Source organism: Rhinopithecus bieti, unplaced genomic scaffold (assembly GCF_001698545.2).
Source record: "Rhinopithecus bieti isolate Rb0 unplaced genomic scaffold, ASM169854v2 scaffold_24392, whole genome shotgun sequence".
NCBI classification, from domain to species: Eukaryota; Metazoa; Chordata; class Mammalia; order Primates; family Cercopithecidae; genus Rhinopithecus; species Rhinopithecus bieti.
The window spans coordinates 5,345,049-5,370,931 of record NW_016812542.1 but is presented as its reverse complement, the minus strand read 5'-3'; the positions used below and the strand labels follow the sequence as shown (position 1 = coordinate 5,370,931).

The window sequence follows — 25,883 nt, the reverse complement described above, 5'->3', positions numbered from 1 at the left end:
GCGTATCACAGCACCTATTCCTCTAAAACATATCACAGCATACACACACTCCCCTTCCCCTCCTAAAAATAATGACCATGCCACTGCCAGGTTCTTCAGTTTTAGAAATGTGCTTTTTCACCCTGTTCTTGTCAGATGTCCTAGACAAGCTTGTCTCATTAAAAGATAAAATCTCACTTAACAAGTACTCTATCATTGGCAGAGAACAAACAGGCTTCTTTCTGGTTGACTCTTTATTAACTTATTTTTACACGAGTCAGATTGTTTAAGTATTGGTCTCCAACTAGGGTTAAAACATTAAAACCTTAGGAGTTCTTCTGGAGGAGAAAGACTTTCTAGGCACAATATAGTGGAAGAAATGACAAAGAATAAAAACATATTTGAATAAATAAAAAAATATACAAAATTATGATAAATTAGGAACATAGGTTTGGAACAACCCTTTAAAGGGTTAAAGGGTTGGCCGGCGGGGTGGCTCAAGCCTTTAATCCCAGCACTTTGGGAGGCTGAGGCGGGCAGATCACCAGAGGTCGGGAGTTCGAGACCAGCCTTACCAAATGGAGAAATCCCATCTCTACTAAAACTACAAAATTAGCTGGGCGTGGTGGCACATGCCTGTAATCCCAGCTACTCAGGAGAATCACTTGAACCCGGGAGGTGGAGATTGCAGTGAACCAAGATCACGTCATTGCACTCCAGCCTGGACAACAAGAACAAAACTCTTATCTCATAAATAGATAGATAGATAAATAAATAAAGGGTTAAAGGGTTAAAACCATTTGTGTGCAAAGAGCTCATAAGAATGCATGAGACAGGGCCAAGAACAGTGGCTCATACCTGTAATCCCAGCACTTTGAGAGGCTGAGGTGGGCGATGGAGCCCAGGAATTCAAGACCAGCCTGGCCAACTGGGTGAAACTGTCTCTACTAAAAATATGAAAATTAGCCGGGCATGGTGACACACGCCTGTAATCCCAGCTACTGGGGAGGTTGAGGCAGGAGAATCATTTTAGCCCAGGAAGCAGAGGTTGCAGTGAGCTGAGATCACACCACTGCACTCCATCCTGGGCCACAGAGTAAGACTCTGTCTCAAAAAAAAAAAAAGAAAGAAAAAGAAAAAAAATCAGTGGTCCCAGCTTCTAGGGAAGCTGAAGTGGGAGGCTGGGAGGATGCTTGAGCCAGGAGGTCAAGGCTGAGGCTGCAGTGAGCCATGATTGCACCAGTGCACTCCAGCCTGGGCAACAGAGCAAGACCTTGTATCTAAAAAGAAACAAGAATGCATGAGAGAAACAATATAGATTTGAGTGTACAGTTTGCAGAAGGGCAAGTAAAGCTGGCTACTAGATATAAGGGAGAGAGTGCAACCTAATTAATAATAGGGTCTTAGTAATAAAGAATTAAACATATAATTTTTTGCCTACCAGAGTATCAGAGATTTAAAAACTATCCAGTGCCTCAGAAAATAGAATGAGTTGGCACCTTTGTAGTGTTGGTGGGAGTATAATTGGTAACAGCTTCAAAAAGTCACCTTATATATAAAAATATTTTTTTTCTTTTTTTTTTGAGACAGGGTCTCATTCTGCCTCCTAGGCTAGAGTGCAGTGGCATGATCTTGGCTCACTGAAACTCCACTTCCTGGGCTCAAGCAATCCTCCCACCTCAGCCTCCTCAGTAGCTGGGACTACAGGCATGTGCCACCATGGTCGTCTGTTTTGTTTGTTTGTTTGTTTTGATACAAGGTCTCACTCTGTCGCTATAGTGCAGTGGCATGATCTTGGCTCACTGCTGCATCCACTTCCTGGGCTCAAGTGATCCTCCCACCTTAGCCTCCCAGGTATCTGGGACTTGGGACTACAGGTGTGCACCACCAGGCCGGGCTAATTTTTTGTATTTTTAGTAGAGACAGGTTTTACCATGCTGCTCAGGCTGGTCTTGATCTCCTGGGCTTGTGCAATCTGCCTGCTTTGGCCTCCCAAAGTGCTAGGGTTACAGGTGTAAGCCACCATGCCTGGCTCAAAAACTTTTTTTCTAATTCATATTCATTACTCAGCATTCTTCCCATTTCTTTAAGAAAACAACCAGGAAAAGTTTCACGTTCAGGATATTTATCACAGGGTTATTTATGTGATTGTTTATAACCCAAAATTATGAACCCCGAAATGCCTAAGAATATTATAACCATGTACTAAAAGACTTATTCAAGCTGGGCGCGGTGGCTCAAGCCTGTAATCCCAGCACTTTGGGAGGCCGAGACGGGCAGATCACGAGGTCAGGAGATCGAGACCATCCTGGCTAACACGGTGAAACCCCGTCTCTACTAAAAAATACAAAAAAAAAAACTATCTGGGCGAGGTGGCGGGCGCCTATAGTCCCAGCTGATTGGGAGGCTGAGGCAGGAGAATGGCGTAAACCTGGGAGGCAGAGCTTGCAGTGAGCTGAGATCCGGCCACTGCACTCCAGCCCAGGAGATAGAGCAAGACTCCGTCTCAAAAAAAAAAAAAGACTTCTTCATATATTTGGAAAATGGAAAATATCAGCATATAATATAATATGGTCACATTTGTGGGATTTTTTGTTTGTTTATTTTTGGATTTTTTTTGTTTTTGTTTTTGTTTTTTGATGGAGTCTCGTTCTGTCACCCAGGCTGGAGTGCAATGGTGCCATCTCGGCTCACTGCAATCTCTGCTTCCCGAGTTCAAGTGATTCTCCTGCCTCAACCTCCCGAGTAGCTGGGATTACAGGCATGTGCCACCACGTCCGGCTAATTTTTGTATTTTCACCAGAGATGGGGTTTCACCATGTTGGCCAGGCTAGTCTTAAACTCCTGGTTTCGTGATCCACCTGCCTCAGCCTCCCAAAGTGCTGGGATTACAGGTGCGAGCCACTGCGCCAGGCCCCCATTTGTGTTTTATAAATGTGTAGAAACAAGGCTGGAAGGAAATTATGTTATATTTTGGTGTGTCTTTGTATTGTGGAACTGTGGGTAATTTTTTTCATAATACTTGTCTGTATTTTCCAAGTTTTTTAGCAGTAAAAATATATATTATATGTTTTATAATCACAAGGAAAAAACTTTTCAAGTCTTTTTAACAGGGAGGGGTAATATGTGAGTGGGGATGGTGATTATACTAGTCCTTGAGTTATTTTAAATATTCTAAAAGAAAATCATTTTGTGCTAGAAAAGCTGAACAGGCAAAATAAAGACTTCAGATTTAGCTAACATTGTATCCATTCAGCGTGAAACACTGTTGTTCTCATAGTTATCAAAAGCTCTGTTGGCAGTTGCTGGGGAAGTTAATTACTTAAACTCACTTTGGCAGACAGTCTGTCAAAACACAGGATCTGTCAGGGGAAAATAATGAAGAGAGTCCTTCACAGCAAAGAAGTTTTGAGAATCGGTGATCGAAGGATCCCAGCCATTTAGAGCCATAAAACCTATGTCTGTAATCCCAGCACTTGAGGAGGCCAAAGCAGGAGCATCGCTTGAGCTTCAGGAGTTAAGAGACCAGCCTGAGCAACATAGTGAGACCTCCTCTCTGTAAAAAATTAAAAAAAAAAAAAAAAAATAGCTGGGTTTGGTGGCACACACTGTGCTCCCAGCTACTCGGGAGGCTGAGGTAGGAGGATTGCTTGAGCCTGGAAGGTTGATGCTGTGGTGAGCTGAGATTGTGCCACTACACTCCAGCCTAGGTGACAGAGAAAGTCCCTGTCTTTTAAACAAAACAAAACAAACTCCTTTGCAAATCATACCAACACCTCTTACCAAGTTCCACCGTAGACATATAGTTACCAGAATGTTTGTTGGGAAAATTTCAGCCAACAGCAAGTACTGTCCGTTCTCTGGGTTTTTAATATAATCTATTTCCTTTCTACTTATTTTCTCCCACCCTTCAAAAGGTACCTGAATGAAATATCAAGAAAGAGAGGGGTTTTTTCTTTATTTTATTTTATTTTATTTTATTTTATTGTTGAGACATTCTTGCTTTGTCACCCAGGCTGGAGTGCAGTGGTGTGATCTCAGCTCACTGCAACCTCCACCTCCTAGGTTCAAGTGATTCTCCTGCCTCAGCCTCCAGAGTAGCTGGGACTACAAATACACACCACCACACCTGGCTAATTTTTGTGTTGTATTTGTATTTAGTTTTTTTGAGACAAAGTCTCGCTGTGTCACCCAGGCTGGGGTACAGTGGTACAATCTCTGCTCACTGCAACCTGCATCTCCCAGGTTCAAGTGATTCTTGTGCCTCACCCTCCCGAGTAGCTGGGACTACAGGTGTGTGCCACCACACCTGGCTAATTTTTGTATTTTTCATAGAGACGGGGTTTCACCATGTTGGTCAGGCTGGCCTCGAACTCCTGACCTCAAGTGATCCATCCGCCTCGGCCTCCCAAAATGCTGTGATTGCAGGCATGAGCCACTGCTCCCAGCCTTCTTTATTTTATGTTACTTTATTTTTTGAGACAAGTTCTCACTCTGTTCCCCAGGCTAAAGTGCAGTGGAACAACCTTGCTCACTGCAGCCTTAACCTCCTGGGCTTAAGTGATCCTCCCATGTCAGCCTCAGGAGGAGCTGGAACTACAGGCATTTGCCACCACACCTGGCTATTTTTTTTTAGATATGGGAGTCTTACCATGTTACCCAAAGTGTCCTTGAAGCCCTGGGCACAAGAAATCTGCCCACGTTGGCCTCCCAAAGTGCTAGGATTATAGTCATGAGCCACACAGTGATCTCTGTTTACATATATATATATATATTTTTTTTTTTTTTGGTTGGCGGGGTGGGGCAGGGAGTCATATAAAGCAACAGAAATAAGAGCTGACAAATCAGGAGAAAACTTTAAAATTTGCATAGCACAGGAAGTACCTCTTGGTTGGTGTGGGAATTTTTATTCATACATATATCATCTGCTGGCATCATATTCATCTACATGGGAAATGTGTCTGGATAGAAGGATCACACTTACCTTGTCTATTCAAGTCAGGAAGAGAAGAGGTGGAGTAAGAAAAAGGAATATGTAGGGGAATAGTGTTCCCAAAGAAAAAACAAATAACTTGTGGTCCTGGCTTCTCCCAATTTGAAGTAATCTTAGGCAGACATAAATGAGTTCAATCACTAAAGAACCCTTCATTCATATGCTTTGAATTTTTTTTTTTTTTGAGATGGAGTCTTGCTCTATTGCCTAGTCTGGAGTGCAGTGGCGTGATCTCGGCTTACTGCAACCTCTGCCTCCTGGGTTCAAGTGATTCTTCTGCCTCAGCCTCCCAAGTAGCTGAGACTAAAGGTGCGCACACCGCACCCAGCTAATTTTTGTATTTTTAGTAGAGACGGGGTTTCGCCATGTTAGCCAGGCTGGTCTTGAACTCCTGACCTCAGATGATCTACCTGCTTCAGCCTCCCAGAGTGCTGAGACTATAGGCGTGAGCCACCGCGCCTGGCCATGCTTTGATTTTCGAAGGAGCTGACTCCTGAGACCTACTTGCTGGCTCACTTTGGAGAGGGTCCACTTTATTTGGCAAGTACATAAGACAAGTGCCCTCTTAGAAAAACTCCACGGTTTATGTGTGGGTGTATATGTTTTATTAAGAAAATCTCAAACATAAAACAGTAATACAATGATCCCCATACCCATCAATCAATTTTAACAAGTATCAACACATAGCTTTTTTTTTTTTTTGAGATGGAGTTTCGCCGTGGCCCAGGCTGGAGTGTAGTGGCGCCATCTCAGCTCACTACAAGCTCCACTTCCCGAGTTCAAGCATTCTTGTACCTGAGCCACCCCAGTAGTTGAGATTTCAGGTGTGCACCACCACACTCAGATAATTTTTGTATTTTTAGTAGAGATGGGGTTTTGCCTTGTTGGCTAGGCTGGTCTCGAACTCCTTACCTCAAGTGATCTGGCAGCCTTGGCCTCCCAAAGTGTTGGCATTACAGGCGTGAGCCACTGTGCCCAGGCTATTTTGAAGCAAATTCCAGACGATATAATTCCATCACTGTGTGTCATACTTCCACGTGTGTCTCTAAAAAGGATAAAATTTTTGACACATCTAGAATGCCATTATCACTGTTTAAAATCACACGGTTCCTTGGTGTCATAAGTACGTGTTTGTGTAACTTTTTTGGCACAATTTTTTATTTGTTTTTGAGTACTTACATTGTTCAAATCAGGAGCCAAAGTCCACACGTTGCTAGTGATTTCATGTCTCTCTTCAGTCTCTCTTTAATCCAAAAGGTTTCCATCCTATTTTGGTTTTTCCTAACCAATTTATTTCTTGAAGAAACCAAGCTATTCAACTTGTAGAATTTCCCACATTCTGGACTCTGCTGTTGGCATCTTTATAGTGTCATTTAACATGTTCTTCTCCCATGTATTGCCTGTAAACTAGTGATTGGACTAGAGGCTTGTTAAGAGTCAGCCTCAATTTTTTGGAAAAAAGACTCATTAGATGGTGTGTGGTCCTTCCTATTCATCACCATTAGGAAGCACACAGTGTCTCATAGTAATATGTTAGCTTTTGAAATAATGATTCTAGCCCAGCAATTGATGATAATTGTCAAATCCATTACTTCATTAGGGGTTTATCTGTGTTTCCTGTCAGCTTCAAGGTACTACATTTGCTCTTTCAAGTCCAGGTTACTTGTAAGATCACTTTGGTCTCCTAGATGCTTCCTAGTGATTGAATTTTCCAAAGCTCCAGCTAACTGTTCTCTCCATGAGTTCTAATGGAGCACATGCACAGGGGATTTTCTCAAAGAGACTTTGCTCTTTGAAAAAAGCCAAGCCAGGTGCTGTGGCTCATACCTGTAACCCCAGCTACTTGGGAGGCCAAGGCAGAAATATCGCTTGAGGCCAGGAGTTTGAGACCAGCCTGGGCAATCTAGCAAGACCCTGTCTCCAAGAGCCAAGGTAGGAAGTATTTTATCAGAGTAAGGCCTTAGGGGAAGGGGAAGATATAAAGGCTATCAGAATGGCTTCTTTGGGAAAATAGAGAAAAAGACTTTTCCTTTAAAACTCTAGTCTTTTGTGGCCTTGTGGTTTTGATGAATTGGCAGGGAATGTGATCATATAGTTGACTACATTGGAGAAGGAAATGTTCATGAAAAAGAGATTTTAGGCCAGGCACAGTGGCTCATTCCTGTAATCCCAGCACTTTGGGAGGCTGAGGCAGGAGAATCACTTTAGGCTAGGAGTTTGAGATCAGCCTGGGCAATATAGCAAGACCCTTTCTCAATTCAGAAAAAGAGATATTAAATCCATCACATGGATCCTAAGTTTCAACATGCAGCTTTTTTGTGTGACAAGGTTAGGAGAGTTCTTTCCCCATTAAAACAAAAAAAACCTCCCAATTTGGGTTTTTTCAGTCTGAGAAGTGCAGAGAGTGCCTTTAGCCTCTCACCTGCACTTAAGACCTCAAGTATTATGTCAGCCAGTCATCTCAATAGGTTGAAATGGTGCAGTGTTGCCGGGCACGGTGGCTCACGCCTGTAATCCCAGCACTTTGGGAGGTCGAGGCTGGCGGATCACCTGAGGTCGGGAGTTCAGGACCAGCCTGACCAACGTGGAGAAATCCCATCTCTACTAAAAATACAAAATTAGCTAGGCATGGTGGCATATGCCTGTAAGCCCAGCTACTTGGGAGGCTGAGGCAGGAGAATCGCTTGAGTCCAGGAGGTGGAGGTTGTGGTAAGCCGAGATTGTGCCATTGCACTCCAGCTTGAGCAACAAGAGCGAAACTCTGTCTCAAAAAAAAAAAAAAAGAAAAGAAAGAAAGAAATGGTGCAGTGTCATGTTGAAGTTTGCTTTCTAGAGTTTTAATGTTGTCCAGAAATTTAAGTTTCAGAGACTTGAGAGCTACAGCCTCAAGGAGAAATAACTCCCCATTTGACAGCCTTATGATTATCTCCCATTTCAGATTGCATCTCTCAGCCACATAAAACAAGACATCCTAGAACTGTTTCTGTTGACACTTCCCTGTGACTAGTTACCCATCCAGGGATGCTGAACTAACCCATCTTTTTTCTGCCTTTGTCTTCAGGAGCCAATGAAGTGCTTTTGGTGGTTGGGGGCTTCGGAAGCCAGCAGTCTCCCATCGACGTGGTAGAGAAATATGACCCCAAGACTCAGGAGTGGAGCTTTTTGCCAGTAAATAATGGTGAAACCATTCGGTGGGAGGGAGCTTAAATGTCCTCAGTCTCTGGCTCCAGATCATAGCTAATCCAGCCTTAAGAGTAGAAAAGCCTAATAACAGGATCATGTTTCTTACAGCAGTCTTGTGCACATAGTAGGTACTCACTAAACAGTTTTTGACTGTTTAGATTAGAAGATTATGTCAGTGGCCCTGTGTCAAGGTAAGCTCAGATGGCCACCACTAGTTAGGTGCCTTTCCAAGCTGTCTGTATAATTCCCAGCACATTTCATTGGTCATGCTGTGTTAAACTGAACTGAATGTTAAATTGTGTTTAATTGAACCTAGTGTTCAGTTGAGCTCAGAAGTTTGGGCTGGGCGTGGTAGCTCACACCTGTAATCCCAGCCCTTTGGGAGGCTGAGATGGGAGGATCTCTTGAGGCCAGGAGTTCAAGACCAGCCTGGGCAATATGGTGAGACTCTGTCTCTACAAAAAAGTAAACAAAAAAATTAGCCAGGCATGGTGGTGCATGCCTGTAGTCCTTAGCTACTTGGGAGGCTGTGGCAGAGGATTGCTTGAGCCCAGGAGTTTGAGGTTGCAATGAGCTGTGATTGTGCCACTGCACTCCAGCCTGGGTGACAGTGAGATCCCAACTCAGAAAAAAAAAAAAAAGTTTGTATCTGTCTCCCTCAGCATGTCTCTTTCAGTGCTGAATGAACAATAGTAATTTCTAAGAAAACATGGAACTCCAACCCTCCTACCTTTTAAGGTTCTTGTAATAAATCCTGGCCCTTTGATTAGCAGTGTGGGAATACTTTTCCACTTTATGGAAGGATATCAGTCTCTTAGCCCAGTGCCTTATGGAAAAGAAAGGAGTAGATACCGGATAACAGAAGGCTGTTAAATCTTTTGGAAGCCTTGGAAAGAGGCAGATGTGCAGAAAGCTTGTATCTGTAAGAGCACCACAAGCATTTCGTTCAGTAGATAGCTGTCTGGGAGCCACTTGAGGATGAACCACTCAGGGAGGGTTCATGATAACAGGTGAAGAAGCATAGAGGTGTGCAGATGCAACAGGGAAGATAGCAAAAGGTAAGGCCCAAAACTTGCCTAACTGAAATGCTCTGTACCTCTTCTCTCCAAATCCATAGAGCATCACTCGTAAGAGACGTTATGTGGCCTCAGTGTCCCTACATGACCGGATCTACGTCATTGGTGGCTATGATGGCCGTTCCCGCCTTAGTTCAGTGGAATGTCTAGACTACACAGCAGATGAGGATGGGGTCTGGTATTCTGTGGCCCCTATGAATGTCCGACGAGGTCTTGCTGGAGCCACCACCCTGGGAGGTAGGCTGGATGTGCAGGGCAATTATTTCCATCTTACTGTGGCTGGACCAGGGTTTTTAACCTCTCCTGTTATCTGGCAGGAGCATGAAATATGGAGAAAAAATTAAGGTCAAATGTTATTATTATTTGAGATAGGGTCTCTCTCTGTTGCCCAGGCTGGAGTGCAGTGGTGTGATCACGGCTTGCTGCAGACTCAACCTCCCCAAGCTCAAGCGATCCTCCCACCTCAGCTTCCTGAGTAGCTGGGACTATAGGCATGCACCACCATGCCCAGCTATTTTTTTGTATGTTTAGTAGAGACAGGGTTTCGCCATGTTGCCCAGGCTGATGTCTTACTCCTGAGCTCAAGTGATTCACCCGCCTCGGCCTCCCAAGGTGCTGGGATTACAGGTGTGAGCCACTGTGCCCAGCTGACAAATATTCCTTTTTGCTTTCAGAAATATCAGTGTAATAGAAGCTGTTCAATATTCATGGATGTTTCAGTACTGACTACAAAGTTGGCAAATCAAGTTCCAATGTGCTGGGTGGGGAACTGGCACTAGTTGTATTTTTGCAAATTCCCAGGTGGTCTTTGAATGCTTTTAAGGATTTTATTTTACCCCATTCTTTTTGGATGTCTTCCTTGTCTATAAAACTTAATTGACTCATTAAAAAATACTTTGTTTTTGCTCCCAGACTTTTAAAGAATCCTTGGGGCCGGGCGCGGTGGCTCAAGCCTGTAATCCCAGCACTTTGGGAGGCCGAGACGGGCAGATCATGAGGTCAGGAGATCGAGACCATCCTGGCTAACATGGTGAAACCCCGTCTCTACTAAAAAATACAAAAAACTAGCCGGGCGAGGTGGCGGGCGCCTGTAGTCCCAGCTGCTCAGGAGGCTGAGGCAGGAGAATGGCGTAAACCCGGGAGGCGGAGCTTGCAGTGAGCTGAGATCGGTCACTACACTCCAGCCTGGGCAACAGAGCGAGACTCCGTCTCAAGAAAAAAAAAAAAAAAAAAAGAATCCTTGGAAAATTTGTAGAGGAAAGAGTTCTTAGAAATCTGTCATTCTCTAATAGTCTGTAATTTGTTTATTCTGAGCAGATATGATCTATGTCTCTGGGGGCTTTGATGGAAGCAGGCGTCACACCAGTATGGAGCGGTATGATCCAAACATTGACCAGTGGAGCATGCTGGGAGATATGCAGACAGCCCGGGAAGGTGCTGGACTCGTAGTGGCCAGCGGAGTGATCTACTGTCTAGGTATCGAGTCTGGGATGCAGGAATGGGAGAGAACTCAATGGGTAGTGGACTGTGAGTAGGGATTCCTCTTTACCAGGATGAAGTTCATAGACTTCCCTTCAACTAAAACCCTGGTGTGTGTTAATATATTTTCCATTAATTGGGATTATCTTTTTCTTATAAGCAGAAAGTAGGGTACTGTCAGATTTCTCTTAGAGTTATTGGAACTCTTGGGGGAAAATTGAAACTAAAATAGTTGAAGCACTCAGAAAGACCGACCAGAAATGGGCATGAGGATTTACCACTCTTTCTGGAATGATCTCTGTCTTCCAGGAGGATATGACGGCTTGAATATCTTAAATTCAGTTGAGAAATACGACCCTCATACAGGACATTGGACTAATGTTACACCAATGGCCACCAAGCGTTCTGGTAAGACTAGATCTGAGGGAGGGGACAATAGACGGTACTGTCAGACATTTGCTTATATAATGGTGGTGCATGGGGCAAACTGTAGATTAATGTAAAAATGAGATTCTGCTCTCTTCCTTGTCTCTGTTTTCTCTAAATATTAGTGAGGATAAAGACAGTTGATACTTAACAACTAGATTATACATTTGGAAGCAAAAGCCTTCATGTCTTTGTTCTCTCCCTACTTTTTAGAATATCTAGTACAATTTTGTCTGTGTAGTACATGTTAAATAAATGTTAAATAAAGTCTCTAATGCATAAAGACAAAAGAGTAGCTACTTACCTTCACCGAGAGCTTTTTGAAGTGGAGCAGGCTGGGATGTAGAAAAGGAGAAAACACTGTGCCGTTCTGGTTTACTTATTCTGGGTAAAAATTGCTTCAGAACCATAATCACAACTCCTTTCCCTCCATCGACCTTTATTGCTGCCTTTTTTTCACTTCCTCCCTTTCTCCTAATTAGAAGGGTTGGGCTCTGAGTTAATGAAAGTAAAGAGAACAATTTTTATTTATCTTTTATCATTTCAAGTCCAAGCCAAAGGGTTTATAGGTGGAATAACTTGTGCTGGACTAGATTATTCTAGGCCCGTGTGGACCCAGTCCATATCTCTCATCTACTCTAGAACTCAGGTAGTCATTAGTGACGATAGTTTATTTCTATAATTCAGATTCTAGGCTTAGTACCATTCATTTGCTAATGCCTTCATTTTCCCCAGGTGCAGGAGTAGCCCTGCTGAATGACCATATTTATGTGGTGGGAGGATTTGATGGTACAGCCCACCTTTCTTCCGTTGAAGCATACAACATTCGCACTGATTCCTGGACAACTGTCACCAGTATGACCACTCCACGATGCTATGTAGGGGCCACAGTGCTTCGGGGGAGACTTTATGCAATTGCAGGGTGAGGATTTAGAAACGAATCCAGACTCAGTATGTAGTCAAAGCAAGAGTCTATGTGATCTGATCCTCATTTTTGGATGGAGACAAGACTTGGGTAGGGGTAGATATCTCCAGTGGCAACTTGATATTTTTTATTAGATTTTTTTTAGTTTTTAGAGACAGAGTCTTGCTCTGTCACCCAGGCTGGAGTCTTGAGTAGAGTAGTTGGTACCACAGGTGCAGGCCACTGTGCCAGACTAGTTTTTTATGTTGCCTAGGCTGGTCTCCAACTCCTGGGCTTAAGCAATCCTCCCACCTCAGCCTCCTAAAGTGCTAGGATTACAGGCGAGAGTCACCATGCCTGGCCTCCAGTGGCAGCCTTAATGAAGGACTTGTGTGGAAAGGAATAGAAGGCGGATTTCTTTCTTTCTTTAAATTTTATTGAGATGGGGTCTCACCATGTTGCCTAGGATGGTCTCAAATTCCCTCCTTGACTTAAGCAATCCTCTTACCTCAGCCTCCTGCGTAGTTGGGATTACAGGCACGTGCCACTGCACACAGCTGACTCATTTCTTTCTTTTGCTTCTTTCCCACTCAGATATGATGGTAATTCCCTGCTAAGTAGCATTGAATGTTACGACCCTATCATCGACAGCTGGGAAGTCGTGACATCCATGGGAACCCAGCGCTGTGATGCTGGTGTGTGTGTTCTCCGTGAGAAGTGACCATTGTTGGAACACCATCCAGAGCTATTCCAGTCCAGTGGACAGTTAGTGGGAGAATCAAGAATCCTTTCCAGAATGTCTGTTTCTCACTATGTGCACAGGTTGATTACAGGCACCAGTGCAGTGATGATTGTACTTATTTGACACATACTCCCCGTCGTCCTGGTTCTTGCTCCTGAGAAGGGTGGGTAACAGATACTCCAGAGAAAAGAATGCACATTGAATGGATGTGAGAGACCACATTGCCTCTCCCACTGCTTTGGGGAGCACTTTCCTGTCATTTCTAACTTACCACGTGCTTGGTGTACTATATGTATGTTGTGCCTCATATGTTGCAAAGAACTAAGGTGAGTATAGCCTACCAGATGTGGGTAATATCCAGCCTAGATGATTGGAAAGACACCAATTTAAGTAAGCTTGGTAAAATCCAAGTCTTTTTTTTTCTTTTTTTTCCAGGAACAACTACATTTTCTCATCTACAGGTAGCTAGGGGCAACACAGTTCCATTCTAGAGGGAAACCAAAGGGAGAGCCCCACAAAACTTTGGGGGCAAGGGAGAGAGAGACTCATCTGACACTTCTTTTGGAGGTCAGGGTTTGTATATCAGAATTGAAGTTAGAATAAGTGACTTAATGTGATGGAATGTGAGTGAACCTAGAACAGCACTGAAGTATGACATAACCTGGAAGACTGAGAAGGGTATACCATTTGAAGGATCTTTTTATTTCCCCAAGGTCTTTCGCACTGGAGACAGCATAAAAGAGTGAACAAATGTTGGGATGAGAGAAGATGACATCAATGTGGGAGTTCAGTATAACTGGGGATAAACTAGAAGTACCTGTGATTTTACAGTCATCTTATCACCTGCCAGGGCTCATCTAGCCATGGCAATGTTTGCCTTGAATGGGGGTGAAAGCCTTTCTTTGTTGAATCAAATACTACTACACTATTACACTTCCACACTATTTATTTGGGGATGGGCTGGGAGTGACAGTAGCCTAGTAGTTAAGCTAACTGATTGCTGCCCCATTCTTTTAGAAGCACACTTCTGCCAAGGAGTGGTTTGTACTGCTGTGTTTGGTACATTTGGTCTTTTTTTCTGCTATAAGTTTTCCTTACGTGTCCTTTAGTGTAGATTTTATTCATCACAGGACAGAATAATCAAGGACAACCAAAATCCTTTTGTTAGTTTCAGTACCTCAGCTATCAACATTTCTGAGCTATCATTCAATGTTCCTCTGTGTCATGGAGTGAAATTCTTGTTTTATGGGTATTGGGAGTGTGGGAATGTGATAACCTAAACAATCTTTGCTCTGAAATTCCATTTTCCCCTCTTTCCTTGAATTGTATTGACCTACAGAGTTAATTTCCTTTGTATTTTTTTAAGAAAATATTAAAAATCAATGGTGTCAAGTGCCGAGAGTTTGTGGCTAATCAGCATTGCCTTTAGCAGATATTTGGGAGGGAAAGATGTAGGGATCAGCTGTAGCTCCTGTCTCTTCAACCTGTTCATCTTGTGTGTTTGCCAACTAGTTCTGCTATTTCTCTGTTAGACACAGATAAGAGGTAGCCACTTTACACTTCGGAGATTCTCTTCAGTAAAATATTTTCCTGATTTGCTATATTCATTATTCCCTCTCATGCTTGGAGTTACTTGAAAACCAAAGGAACAAAGAAGAGACATCTTGAATTCACTTAGCACCCACTTGAATTTTAGGGTTTCAGTCACACTAGTCCTTTTTTCCATTTGCTTTGAATTATGGCATGTGATATAAACAGCTATGCAGAAGGCCTGCAAAACTGCAACAATCCTGATGCTTCCAGAGCAAAAGGGAGGAGCAACCACATGAGGAAGTTATTTTCCTTAAAGATGCCTGCCAACTTTGGCAGATGGATTGCGCCTGCTAATTAAACCACAGCCTATAAAACGTGGCTTTTCCTATCTCAGGAATAAATCTAGGGGAGGGTGAAGGACTGATGGCTCCTACGCTGTCTTCAGTGCTAATGAGTTTCAGACCAACTTCACAAGTAGTTCATACACTGAAGCTACAATGGAATATTCCACAGAAAAATCAACATGTAAAACTTAGAGCTCCTTTTTCACTCTTCACAATTGTACACACTTTCATGTGCTCACATATATACACAGAAATACCCCTAATTTGGTGGTTCATCTTATTTTTTCAAGCTCCCATAACTGGCAACCAGCTACTTAGTTATGTAATCCAGGAAAACCAGCAGTTGCTTTGTATCACGTCATCACAACACAGACATCCAGCTAGTTTCTAAGTTCTGTACAATTTTAATTGTTCCAAGTCCATTCCCGTATCTTTGTTCCCTCTGCTAGCTTCAGGGCCTTTCTCAGCTAGACTCGAGGTAATACCCTTACCTCGACTCTTTTTCCTCTCTTCAATCTATTCTCTCCATTTAGTCATAGGTTATCTCTCTGAAGCACAGATAGGACCATTAAAGTACTTCAGACAGTAAATTTCGAACAGTTATTTCTGGCCTAAAATTCCACAGATTCCCATTGTTCATGTTATTAATGTTAAATTCCTTAGCATGACATTAAATCCATGGAGCTCTGGGTCCACTCTACCTTCCTGATCTTACCTACCTCTACTACCGCTTCTCCCCGGGTGTAATGTGGATCAGCCACAGTGGTCTACTAACCATTCCTAAATTTGTTCTCACCTTTGTTCATATATAATACTGTTCTGTCTGAAATAATCTTGCTTTCCTGACAATCCTAGTTAATTAAGAGCAGCGGCTTTACAGTTACGCTGCAACCTTTCTGACCTTTATCTTTCTCATTTCATGCACAAGAGTGCCGATTCCGTAAAGAAACTGTAATAATTTAGTAAGTTTCTAAAGGCGCTTTGACATTTTGCCGCATAGTAAATGGTCACAATGAGTAGAAGAGACCAGCAATTAAAGCTTCCACGCATCTTTTTCCAATACCGAAAAGACACATGCCCCTCTAAGCAGTTTCCCATAGAATAAGCTAATGTGGCTAAAACTTGATGGGAAGTCCGACCCAGATTCCCTTCACATCGCCTCCAATAATGTCCCCATTCATTCAGGAGACTAAATTCAGATCTCAGAAAACTAAACAGGTCAACCTAATGATTTGTCTAGGTTTTACTATTAAGTGAAGCCCAGTGGCCAGGTGGGTACGGATATATGTCGCTGGTCCCAAGAAGTGTCCCTGTCACAAAGCCTGCCACTCAGGTTAGGCAATGAATGAAGGCGCTTGCGCAGTAGAATCCGGAGCGGGGAAGCGGGCGCCTGCGCAGAGACGTGGTGACCGTCCGCTTCACGCCAAACCGCGCCAGCGCAGTGAAGAACGAGCCAACAGAAACAGCGCCTGCGCAGCCGTGGCTGAGGAGCCTGTGGCGGCAGCGGCAATGGAACCAGCGGAGCAGCTGAGCGAGTTAGTGTCAGCCGAGGGCCGAAACCGGAAGGCGGTGCTGTGCCAGCGTTGCGGCTCCCGGGTGCTGCAGCCAGGGACCGCTCTCTTCTCTCGCCGACAGGTAGGGAGGCAGGTTGGAGGACGTTTACACCCGCAGTCTTCCGGACGAGCTGCCGTGGGCAGTATCTGAACCCAGGCTCCTCAATTTCCGGAGACCGCGCCCTCCTCGCGCGGCCTTAAGCCCCGCCCCTCGGGCCTCCGCTCGGCGAGGCTCCGCCTCTGGGGCCGCCGGAGGCAAGGGAGGGAACCTGGTCCCGCCCCGGCGTCTTTTGCCGCGGGAACCTTTCCCTGGGCCACCCGGCCCTCCGCCCCTGGGGCGGCTTCGAGCGCGAGCCTTGCGCCCCGCCGCCGTACAGGGCCGCTGCTCCGCGGGCGCGTGGAAAGGAGGCGCCCCATTCCGGCTTCCGGAGCTCCCGCCGGCTTGTAGGACCCGGCAGGTACCTCTCGGCCGCGGCTCACCGCGAGTGTGGCCGGGTTCCTGTCCCACTTCATACCCCACCCGCCAGTCCTGAATTCACCGTCTTATTTATGACAGGCACCTATCTGCTCCATAGAGGAGCCCCAGAAACAACTGGTGTAGGGGACGCGGCAAAATAACCCTGGTAACCAAACCACTTTACCGAGGCACTGGAAGCCTCTGGTTTTCCAGATGAATCATTTGAAGTGCTTAGATCCCTGACGTCCTGGAATTAAATTTCGAAGAAAAACTATTTCCCGTCAGTCTAGGGATTTTAATACCCTTTCTACCACCATCATCGCAAGTGAGAACGTTGAAAAAAAAAATTTATTTCGGTAAACTCTGTGTTGAAGTGCAAATATATTATTTCAACTATAGGAACATCCTATCATTCAAATTATTTCTAAAAATATGCAGACCATTTTATTATTCCATGTGGTTGAACAGATCGTGAAGTGTAATGTCTAGTAGAAGACCAAGAAGCACCCATTCCTCCAAAACAGCCTTCCATCAAAGGAGGAAAAAAAGGAATCTATATCTGTTGTTTTGTAGGTGTTTTGATGACTTTTGATCTAGAGATTGGTGGAGGTCCCGGGGTTCTTTTAAGGCTTCCAAGGTTTGGGAGTAGAGTTCTCAATTAATTTTACGAAGTTAGTGGCGTTATGGAGTCAATGGAAAGAACATGGATCTTGGAATTAAAACATACATGGAATTGAGTCCTGACTTTACCATTCATTAACATTCAAAGAGTTAGGCTGGGCGCGGCATGCGTGTAATCCCAGCACTTTGGGAGGCCTAGGCGGGCGGAACACATGCGGTCAGGAGTGCGAGACCAGCCTGGCCAACATGGCAAAATCCCATCTCTACTAAAAAAGAAATACAAACATTAGCTGGGCGTGGTGGCACACGCCTGGAATCCCAGCTACTCGGGAGGCTGAGGCAGGAGAATCGCTTGAACCTGGGAGCCGAGATTGAGTCACTGCACTCCAGCCTGGGCGACAGAGAGAGACTCCATCTCAAAAAAAAAAAAAAAAAGTTAACCTCCATGAGATGCAGGTTGCTTATTGTGTAAAACAGGGGTGTGCAGTCTTTTGGCTTCCCTGGGCCATATTGGAAGATTTGTCTTGGGCCACACAAAATACACTAACGATAGCTGATGAACTAAAAAAAAAAAAAATTGCAAAAAAAAATCTCATAATGTTTTAAGAAAGTTTCCGAATTTGTGTTGGCCGCATTCAAAGCCGTTCTGAGCCATATGCCGGTCGTGGGTTGGACAAGCTTGTTGTAAAATGAAGATGATGATAGATGGAAGAATTTGTATAAAAGCACTTAGCACTGTGCCTAGTATATAGCCCATAATATAGGCTAATTCCCATCTTTTCCATGGCAAGGTTTTGTCTAATTTTATAAACTGACATAAGAGACTTCTAAATGGAGTTTATAGTTTGTTTTAAAATTCTTGATTTTTTTTTCTTAAAAAAAAAAAAAACAACAAAAACATAGCCCACGCCTGTAATCCCAGCTCTTTGGGAAGCTGAGTTGGGCGGATCACTTGAGGTCAGGAGTTGAACACTGGCTTGGCCAACATGGTGAAATCTCATCTCTACTAAAAATACAAAAATTATCTGGGCGTGTTGGTGGGCACCTGTAATCCCAGCTACTTGGGAGGCTGAGGCACAAGAATCGCTTGAACCCGGGAGGCAGAGGTTTCAGTAGGCCAAGATTGCACCACTGCACTCCAGCCTGGGTGACAGAGCGAGAGTCCATCTCAAAAAACAAAACAACAACAACAAAAAAAAACAGAAAAAACATAGACTCACTGTGTTGGTCTCCAACTCCTGGGCTCAAGTGATTCATCCACCTTGGCCTCCCAAAGTGATGGGATTACAGGTATGAGCCACCAGGCCTGGCCAGGATCTTTGTTTTGTTTTGTTTTGTTTTGTTTTTGAGATGAGTCTCACTCTGTTGTCTAGGCTGGAGTGTAGTGGCACGGTCTCAGCTCACTGCAACCTCTGCCTCCCGGGTTCAAGTGATTGTCCTACCTCAGCTTCCCAAGTAGCTGGGATTACAGGTGCATGCCACCATGCCCAGCTAATTTTTGTGTTTTTAGTAGAGATGGGGTTTCAGCATGTTGGCCAGGTGAGCCGCCACGTCCCACAAGACCTACCTTCTGCCCTGCCCTCCCTTCCCCTCCCCCTCCCCTTCCATCCTCTCCCTTCCCCTCCCCTCCGTTCCCCCCTTCCCTTCTCCCCTTCCCTTCTCCCCTCCTCTTCCCTCCCCATTCCCTGTTGTGCCCTGTCACAAGCATGGCTCACTGCAACTTCCAACCAGCCAAAATTCTTAATTCTTGTTTGATACTATTTTAAACTGATCTGCCAAAAATTGTGTGAGCAAATTAAATTATATACGTTACATTTATTTTTGTTTCTCAACTAACACAGTGGCCCCTATTCTAGAAAGAGGCCTAAGAATTTTCTTTAATGCATTTTGTGTGTTTTAAAATGTTTTCCCTCTTTTAAAAACGCAAAAGGTGTGTTTTCGTTGTTGTGTTTTGTTTTGTTTTGTTTTGAGACGGAGTCTAGCTCTGTCGTCCAGGCTGGAGTGCAGTGGCGCGATCTCCACTCACTGCAAGCTCCGCCTCCTGGGTTTATGCCATTCTCCTGCCTCAGCCTCCTGAGTAGCTGGGACTACAGGCGGCCGCCATCTCGCCTGGCTAGTTTTTTGTATTTTTTAGTAGAGACGGAGTTTCACCGTGTAGACCAGGGGTTTCACCGTGTAGACCAGGATGGTCTCGATCTCCTGACCTCGTGATCCACCCGTCTCGGCCTCCCAAAGTGCTGGGATTACAGGCTTGAGCCACCGCGCCCGGCCATTGTTGTGTTTTTTAACAATGGCTTCAGTGTTTCTGGAAATTTCCTATTTCTTGAGAAAGAACTGTTGGAAGAATCCTATCCCTTTTTCTGGACTCGAACAACTCAGCTGTAATCCAACCCAGTGTTCTCCTTACTCTCAGTCCTAATTGTTTTCTCCTTTCTTTTCTCAAATACTAAGTTCAGCAAAAATATAACTTCTAGGACGTGATGTAAATAGAAGGTAGAAAATTTCATGGAAGATTCTAACCAGTTATTTATTAGTCCTTTCCCTGCTCTGTGTCACACATTTTAAGGTGGGGAAAAACAGTTCCATCCTTACAGAGAACAAGCAGCTTCTGAGATGCCGAGCTCCTTAACTAAAGCTTTGGGGTAAACCCCGTAAAGGTTTGGGGTAGCTCTTTTTTTTGTCATCACTGTGACATATTGCAGATAAACCACCATTAGGGCAATTACAGCAGGGCTGTTAATCATCTCTGCAGGTGTTAAAGGAGCACTTCCAGCCATTAAGCCTGGAGAAAGGTATGTACGGAGTCTGGTTAGAGGTGGCCCACAGCTTTCTCTCTCACTCCACCCAGTGGAATAGCCTAGTAGTCTGCAGATGGGAACAATTGGAGAACTAGACTGCCAGTCCTACCTTGAGGTGATCCAGGGCCTAGCACTTACTATATCTTATGTTCCAGAGTACTTTAGTCTAAAGCAGTATGTTTCTCGATTCCTCCCACACCCCCAGACCTCCAGAGGACATTTAGCAATATCTGGAGACATTTTTGGTTGTCAGAATGGGGGAGGTGTGCTACTGGCATCTAGTGGGTAGAAGCCAGGGATGCTGTCTTACTCCCTCTCAAACAAAACAAAAAAACAAAAAAAAGGCTAGAGTGCAGTGGCATGATCTCTGCTCACCTAGTCTCTGCCTCCCGGGTTCAAGCAGTTCTCCAGCCTCAGCCTCCCAAGTAGCTGGGATTACAGGTGCCCCCACCATGCCCAGCTAATGTTTTGCATTTTTTAATAGAGATGGGAGTTTCACCATGTTGGCCAGACTGGTGTTGAATTCCTGACCTCAGATGATCCGGCCACCTCGGCCTCCCAAAGTGCTGGGATTACAAGTGTGAGCCACTGTGCCCAGCCCAAACAGTGATGTATTTTGCTCAGGAATTTAGGGGTCGACTGGGTTTAGCCAGGCAGTTCTCACTGGGGGTCTCTGATGTGATGGCAGTCAGAAAGGTCATTCCGTCATGCGTCTGCCTATGGCCTGGGAGGGCTCATACACCTGAGTACTGGAACAGGATTTGGGGCCACCTCTGTCCCTACATGGACCCCCCCCAGCCTGATCTCCACATGGTACCCTCAGGATAGCCGGACTTATGACACAGTGACTGAAGGCTCCCATCACAAGTGTCCCATGAGAAATGGCAAAAGTTGCATGCCATTTTCTAACCAGCCTGTCACTACCACCACATACATTCATCAAGCAATCACCATGGCCTGCCCAGACCAAAGGAGAGGGGTATGGACTCCACTCGAGGTGGAAGGATTATCAGAGAATTTTCGGATGTGTTCTGAAACCACCACAAGTAACTCCCAGAAGGGAAAAAATTACGAAAAAGTTAACAGAAGTGTACTCTGTATTGTAACAGTTTTTATTCTCATCTATATTATAGCATGCTTGCCAAGTTTTCTATAATGAAAATGTGTTTTTTTTGTTTTGTTTTGTTTTTTTTTTTGAGACGGAGTCTTGCTCTGTCGCCCTGGCTGGAGTGCAGTGGCCGGATCTCAGCTCACTGCAAGCTCCGCCTTCCGGGTTTACGCCATTCTCCTGCCTCAGCCTCCGGAGTAGCTGGGACTACAGGCGCCCGACACCTCGCCCGGCTAGTTTTTTGTATTTTCAGTAGAGACGGGGTTTCACCGTGTTAGCCAGGATGGTCTTGATCTCCTGACCTCGTGATCCGCCCGTCTCGGCCTCCCAAAGTGCTGGGATTACAGGCTTGAGCCACCGCGCCCGGCCGAAAATGTGTTTTTACAATGAGAAAGGTAGTATTTTGTTTTAAAAGGGTGCTGTTAGTAGTATATCAGCAGAGTCTCACTGAGTTGTGGTGTTCTATTTTTAAAGAGGCTGTCCAGGATTCGCTGGGGTCCTGACAGAACAAAGGTAACCCATCTGGTCAGGGATCTCACTGGCAACTTCACACCAAGTTGAGTTTGCCTCAAATCACTAATTTTTTTGTTGCCACCCCCAGTAGCCTATCCAGAAAGCCTCATTATATGCCAGGTGTTATAGCTATCTCCTGGCCCTAGCAGTTGTCCTTGGCATTGCAGTAAATAGGTTGAGATCCAGGCAGAGATGCACATACATATGCATATATATGGGTTTACTCTTGTGGGCCTGACTTAGAGGGTCTAAGTTAAAATGGGAATGTTGAGGAATAGAGCAAACAGGACCCAATATGATGTCTTGAATGGATTGTTAATTATGGTAGTACCTTTAAATCACAGATCAAAGGAGAGACAACTGGACAGGTGACGCTTTGTGCCACAAATGGGAACTGAGAGAGGGAAAGTGGTGATCTTTTGTTGGGCACCTCCTGAACACTAATGTTTTAGTCAGTTTTCCTTTTGTTTTGTTGGACACATCAAATTTTTGGTTGATTGGTTAGATGTCTTGACTAGTCCACTGAAGTTTACTCCGTCTGTGTGAAGATGTGTGAGATTTCATTCCTACAGTAGAGGCGATAAGCCAGAAATATATATAGGAAAATTGAGGCTCACAGAAAGTTACAGATGGGACCGGAATTCAGGTTTCCCGGTTCCTTAATTTTGATTCCTAACTCTCTTTGCCTCTACTTGTTCCTGTTTTTGTTTAAGGTAGAACAAAGTGTTAAGGACACCTTGAACATGAAGCAGAAAGAATGAGTGAAGTAGCAGTATCACACAGTGGCTTGCACTGTAACCCCAGTTACTGGGGAGACTGAGGCTGGAGGATTGCTTGAGCCCACGAATTCAAACCCAGCCCGGGCAATGTGGAGAAACCCCGTCTCTAATTACGAAAAACCAAAAAAGTATATCGTGGGGTGGGAAATGGGAAATAAGTGATATGACAGCAGCCGTATGAGGAGCAGAGGGGTAACAAACGTGGCTGGCATGATATTTTGCAGTAGTCTGGGACAGCTAAGAGTATATACACTATCCATATGGAAGAAATTAAAGCAATTTTGTGTGTGCCAGAGGCCTTCTCCTAATGATTGAGGAGTCATATAGGTTGGAGGGTACAAGCATCCTAGAGCTGATAATTCCAAATTGTAGACCTAGATTTTCCTTTTTATAAGATAAATCTAGTATATCCCTAACAGTGATGGAATAGATCAAAGCCAGATATTCTATGCTCATTCTCTTAACAAATCATTGAGATCCTGCTGTATACCAGTTGCTATTCTAACCACTAGAGATCGGGTAATGAACAAGGTAAGCTCCTTGCTTTCCAGGAGCTGATATTCTAGTGGAGGTAGATAAGTGGTAAATAAGCCAATAAATTAATGCAATAATTTCAGAAAATAAGCAATAAGTAAACAAGTAGGAGTGGCATGATGAAGAGACTTCCAGGGGAAATGAATGTGTTCATTATCTTGATTATGATAATGGTTTCACTGGTATACCTGTGCTAAAGTGAAATAAACTGTGCGTTTTACTTTATTACTTTTTGAGACAGGATCTCACTCTGTCACCCAGGTTGGAGTACAGTGGCATGATCTTGGCTCACTGCAATCTCAATCTCCCCGGCTCAAGTGAGCCTCCCACCTCAGCCTCCTGAGTAGCTGGGACTACAGACACTAGCCACCATGCCCAGCTTTTTTTTTTTTTTTTTTTTTTAGACAGAGTCTCGCTCTGTTGCCCAGTCTGGAGAGCAGCGGTGCAATCTCAGCTCACTGCAGCCTCAATAACCTCCTGGGCTCAAATGATTCTCTTACCTCAGCCCTGTGAGTAGCTGGGACTATAGGTGTGCACCACCACAGCCAACTAATTTTTGTGTTTTTTGTAGAGATAGGGGTCTCACTACATTGCCTAGGCTGGTCTTGAACTCCTGAGCTCAGCCAATCCTCCTGCTTCAGCCTCCCAAAGTGCTGGGATTACAGGCATGTACCACTGCGCCCAGCCCTGGCTGATTTTTTCAAACTGCTTTTTGTATAGACTAGGTCTTATTATGTTGCCCAGGCTGATGTGCATTTAAAATATGTGCATTTAAAATATGTGCAGTTCATATGTCAGTTTTACCTCAAGCTATTAAAAAATACATATATAGTGAGCAGTAAGTAAAGCTAATTCAGGTTGTTTGGTTAGATAAGACCTCCTAAGAAGGCTACATTTGAGCTGACTGCCGAGGAGCAGCTAGCCATGCCAAGATCTGAGGGCAGAACAGACTAATGCTGTTTGAGGAAGGCAAGAAAGCCGGTGTGTCTGAAGCATAATGAGCCAGGGAAACTAGGACCATGTGGGGCCCATATTGAGGACAGCAGTGAGACCGAGTTCCCAGACCACCCAGCTGGTGCCCCTCTTTCATTTCTCTTAAGAATCAGGTTCACACCTGTAATCCCAGCACTTTGGGAGGCCGAGGCAAGCAGGTCACGAGGTCAGGAGATCGAGACCATCCTGGCTAACAGTGAAACCCCCCATGTCTACTAAAAAAAAAAAAAAAAAAAAAAAAAAAAAAAAAAATTTAGCCGGACTTGGTGGCGGGCGCCTGTAGTCCCAGCTACTCGGGAGGCTGAGGCAGAAGAATGGTGTGAATCTGGGAGGCGGAGGTTGCAGTGAGCCGAGATCACGCCACTGCACTCCAGCCTGGATGACAGTGGGAGAATCTGTCTCAAAAAAGAAAAAAAAAAGAATCAGGGCAGAGACCAGAGGCAAAGAAGAGCCACCCAGCATTATCGTCTACAGCTTAACGAGATGGCTTCTCTTTTTTAGTTTGTCATTCCTGCTAGGGAGCCATGTGAAGTGTACCTAGAATGGGGGTGTTGATGGAACTGGGCCAGTTCAACTTCTGCATTCTTTATGTTCTCTCCCACTGCAGCTTTTCCTTCCCTCCATGAGAAAGAAGCCAGCTCTCTCTGACGGCAGCAATCCTGATGGTGATCTCCTGCAGGAGCACTGGCTGGTTGAGGACATGTTCATTTTTGAGAATGTGGGCTTCACCAAGGACGTGGGCAACATCAAGTTTCTGGTCTGCGCAGACTGTGAAATTGGACCAATTGGTTGGCATTGCCTAGATGACAAGAACAGTTTCTATGTGGCCTTGGAACGAGTTTCCCATGAGTAACTGAGGGGAAGGGTACCCAGCTCCACCTCCAAAGATAAACCTGCTCCCCACAAGAACTGGCCTTTAATGTGGTCTCACTGTTCTGCTGCCTTCTTCTCTGTGCTAATATAAATACTGAGTACCAGCATGTCCACTTGAACATGCAGAGGGTTAATCCTGCTTCCTAAAGCCTCATGTACATGCCTCCTGCCTAGTTCACTTTGCATCACATTTCCTAAGCTCCTTTTTCCCCCAGTTTTGGGACACTGCTTACCTCCACAAATCTCATCTCTTCCCTGGCATTCTGCCTAGGCTCTGTTTTGCCCAGGGGCTCCCTCTTTTTCTTGCTCTAGAAGAGCAGTATTCAACCTTTTAGCTATGACAACACGTAACAAAAGATGCTTAGGTACTAATAGTTGAAAGTCTGCCTTTTTCTCATTCAAGAAGGCATACAAATATCTGAGAGTGACTTTGTTGTATAGCTACCCTTGTGATCTACAGTAATTTAATCATTCTAAAAGTAAAGCATTTACAAAACTCAGTATTTAAACCACTAACCAGAAACATTACTTGGGATGCATCTCCAGTACCATGTTTGAGCACCTCTGCTCTAGATTGAGAATGACATTTTATTGTGAAGATGGGTGTGGTCCCTCTTCCCTTGAAATCTTATGGTTTCTTTTTATATTAACTCCCCACTGCTACAGCCTAGAAGATGAGAAGCAGATTTTTAACCCCATCTGGCAGCCAGAGGAAAACCCAGCCCTGGCTGTTTACCCAGGCTCTCTTGGAATGAGAGTGGAGGGTGTAGGATATGAGGGTTAGGCCTTTGCCAGATTACACACAAGTTTATAATTCGCTTTATCTGGACAGGTAACTTTCTTCCTTTGTTCATAGGCAAGAACTTCTTTAATGGACAGTATCATTTACTGAACCTACTAGGCGTGGTCCTCATGGAGTTTTGGTTCAACTGGAATCTCTGTGCCAACCCAGGATACAAACTTCCATGCAGATTCCTCTATTTCCATAGCTCCGG

General features: G+C 44.5%; 2 protein-coding genes across 4 annotated transcripts in view; both read left to right on the top strand.

Annotated features, from left to right (window-relative positions):
• The window catches only part of KLHL12 (kelch like family member 12), a 39,382-nt gene extending 25,203 nt beyond the window's left edge, over positions 1 to 14,179 (top strand). For 2 of the 3 annotated variants that reach the window (XM_017896509.1, XM_017896508.1), the window contains 6 exons: positions 8,034 to 8,140; positions 9,273 to 9,468; positions 10,549 to 10,707; positions 11,020 to 11,118; positions 11,872 to 12,058; positions 12,635 to 14,179. In XM_017896509.1, the coding sequence (XP_017751998.1) occupies positions 8,034 to 8,140; positions 9,273 to 9,468; positions 10,549 to 10,707; positions 11,020 to 11,118; positions 11,872 to 12,058; positions 12,635 to 12,761 (875 nt within the window). In that variant the 3' untranslated portion in view covers positions 12,762 to 14,179. The remainder of the gene's footprint in view (positions 1 to 8,033; positions 8,141 to 9,272; positions 9,469 to 10,548; positions 10,708 to 11,019; positions 11,119 to 11,871; positions 12,059 to 12,634) is intronic. The other variant, XR_001890031.1, reaches the window with a different exon arrangement.
• A 1,749-nt stretch (positions 14,180 to 15,928) lies between these two features.
• Positions 15,929 to 25,411, top strand: RABIF (RAB interacting factor). The gene is made up of 2 exons (XM_017896595.1): positions 15,929 to 16,294; positions 24,623 to 25,411. Exons 1-2 carry the CDS (start codon positions 16,001 to 16,003, stop codon positions 24,866 to 24,868), a joined length of 540 nt encoding a protein of 179 aa, XP_017752084.1. The 5' UTR covers positions 15,929 to 16,000; the 3' UTR covers positions 24,869 to 25,411.
• The last annotated feature ends 472 nt before the right edge of the window (positions 25,412 to 25,883 follow it).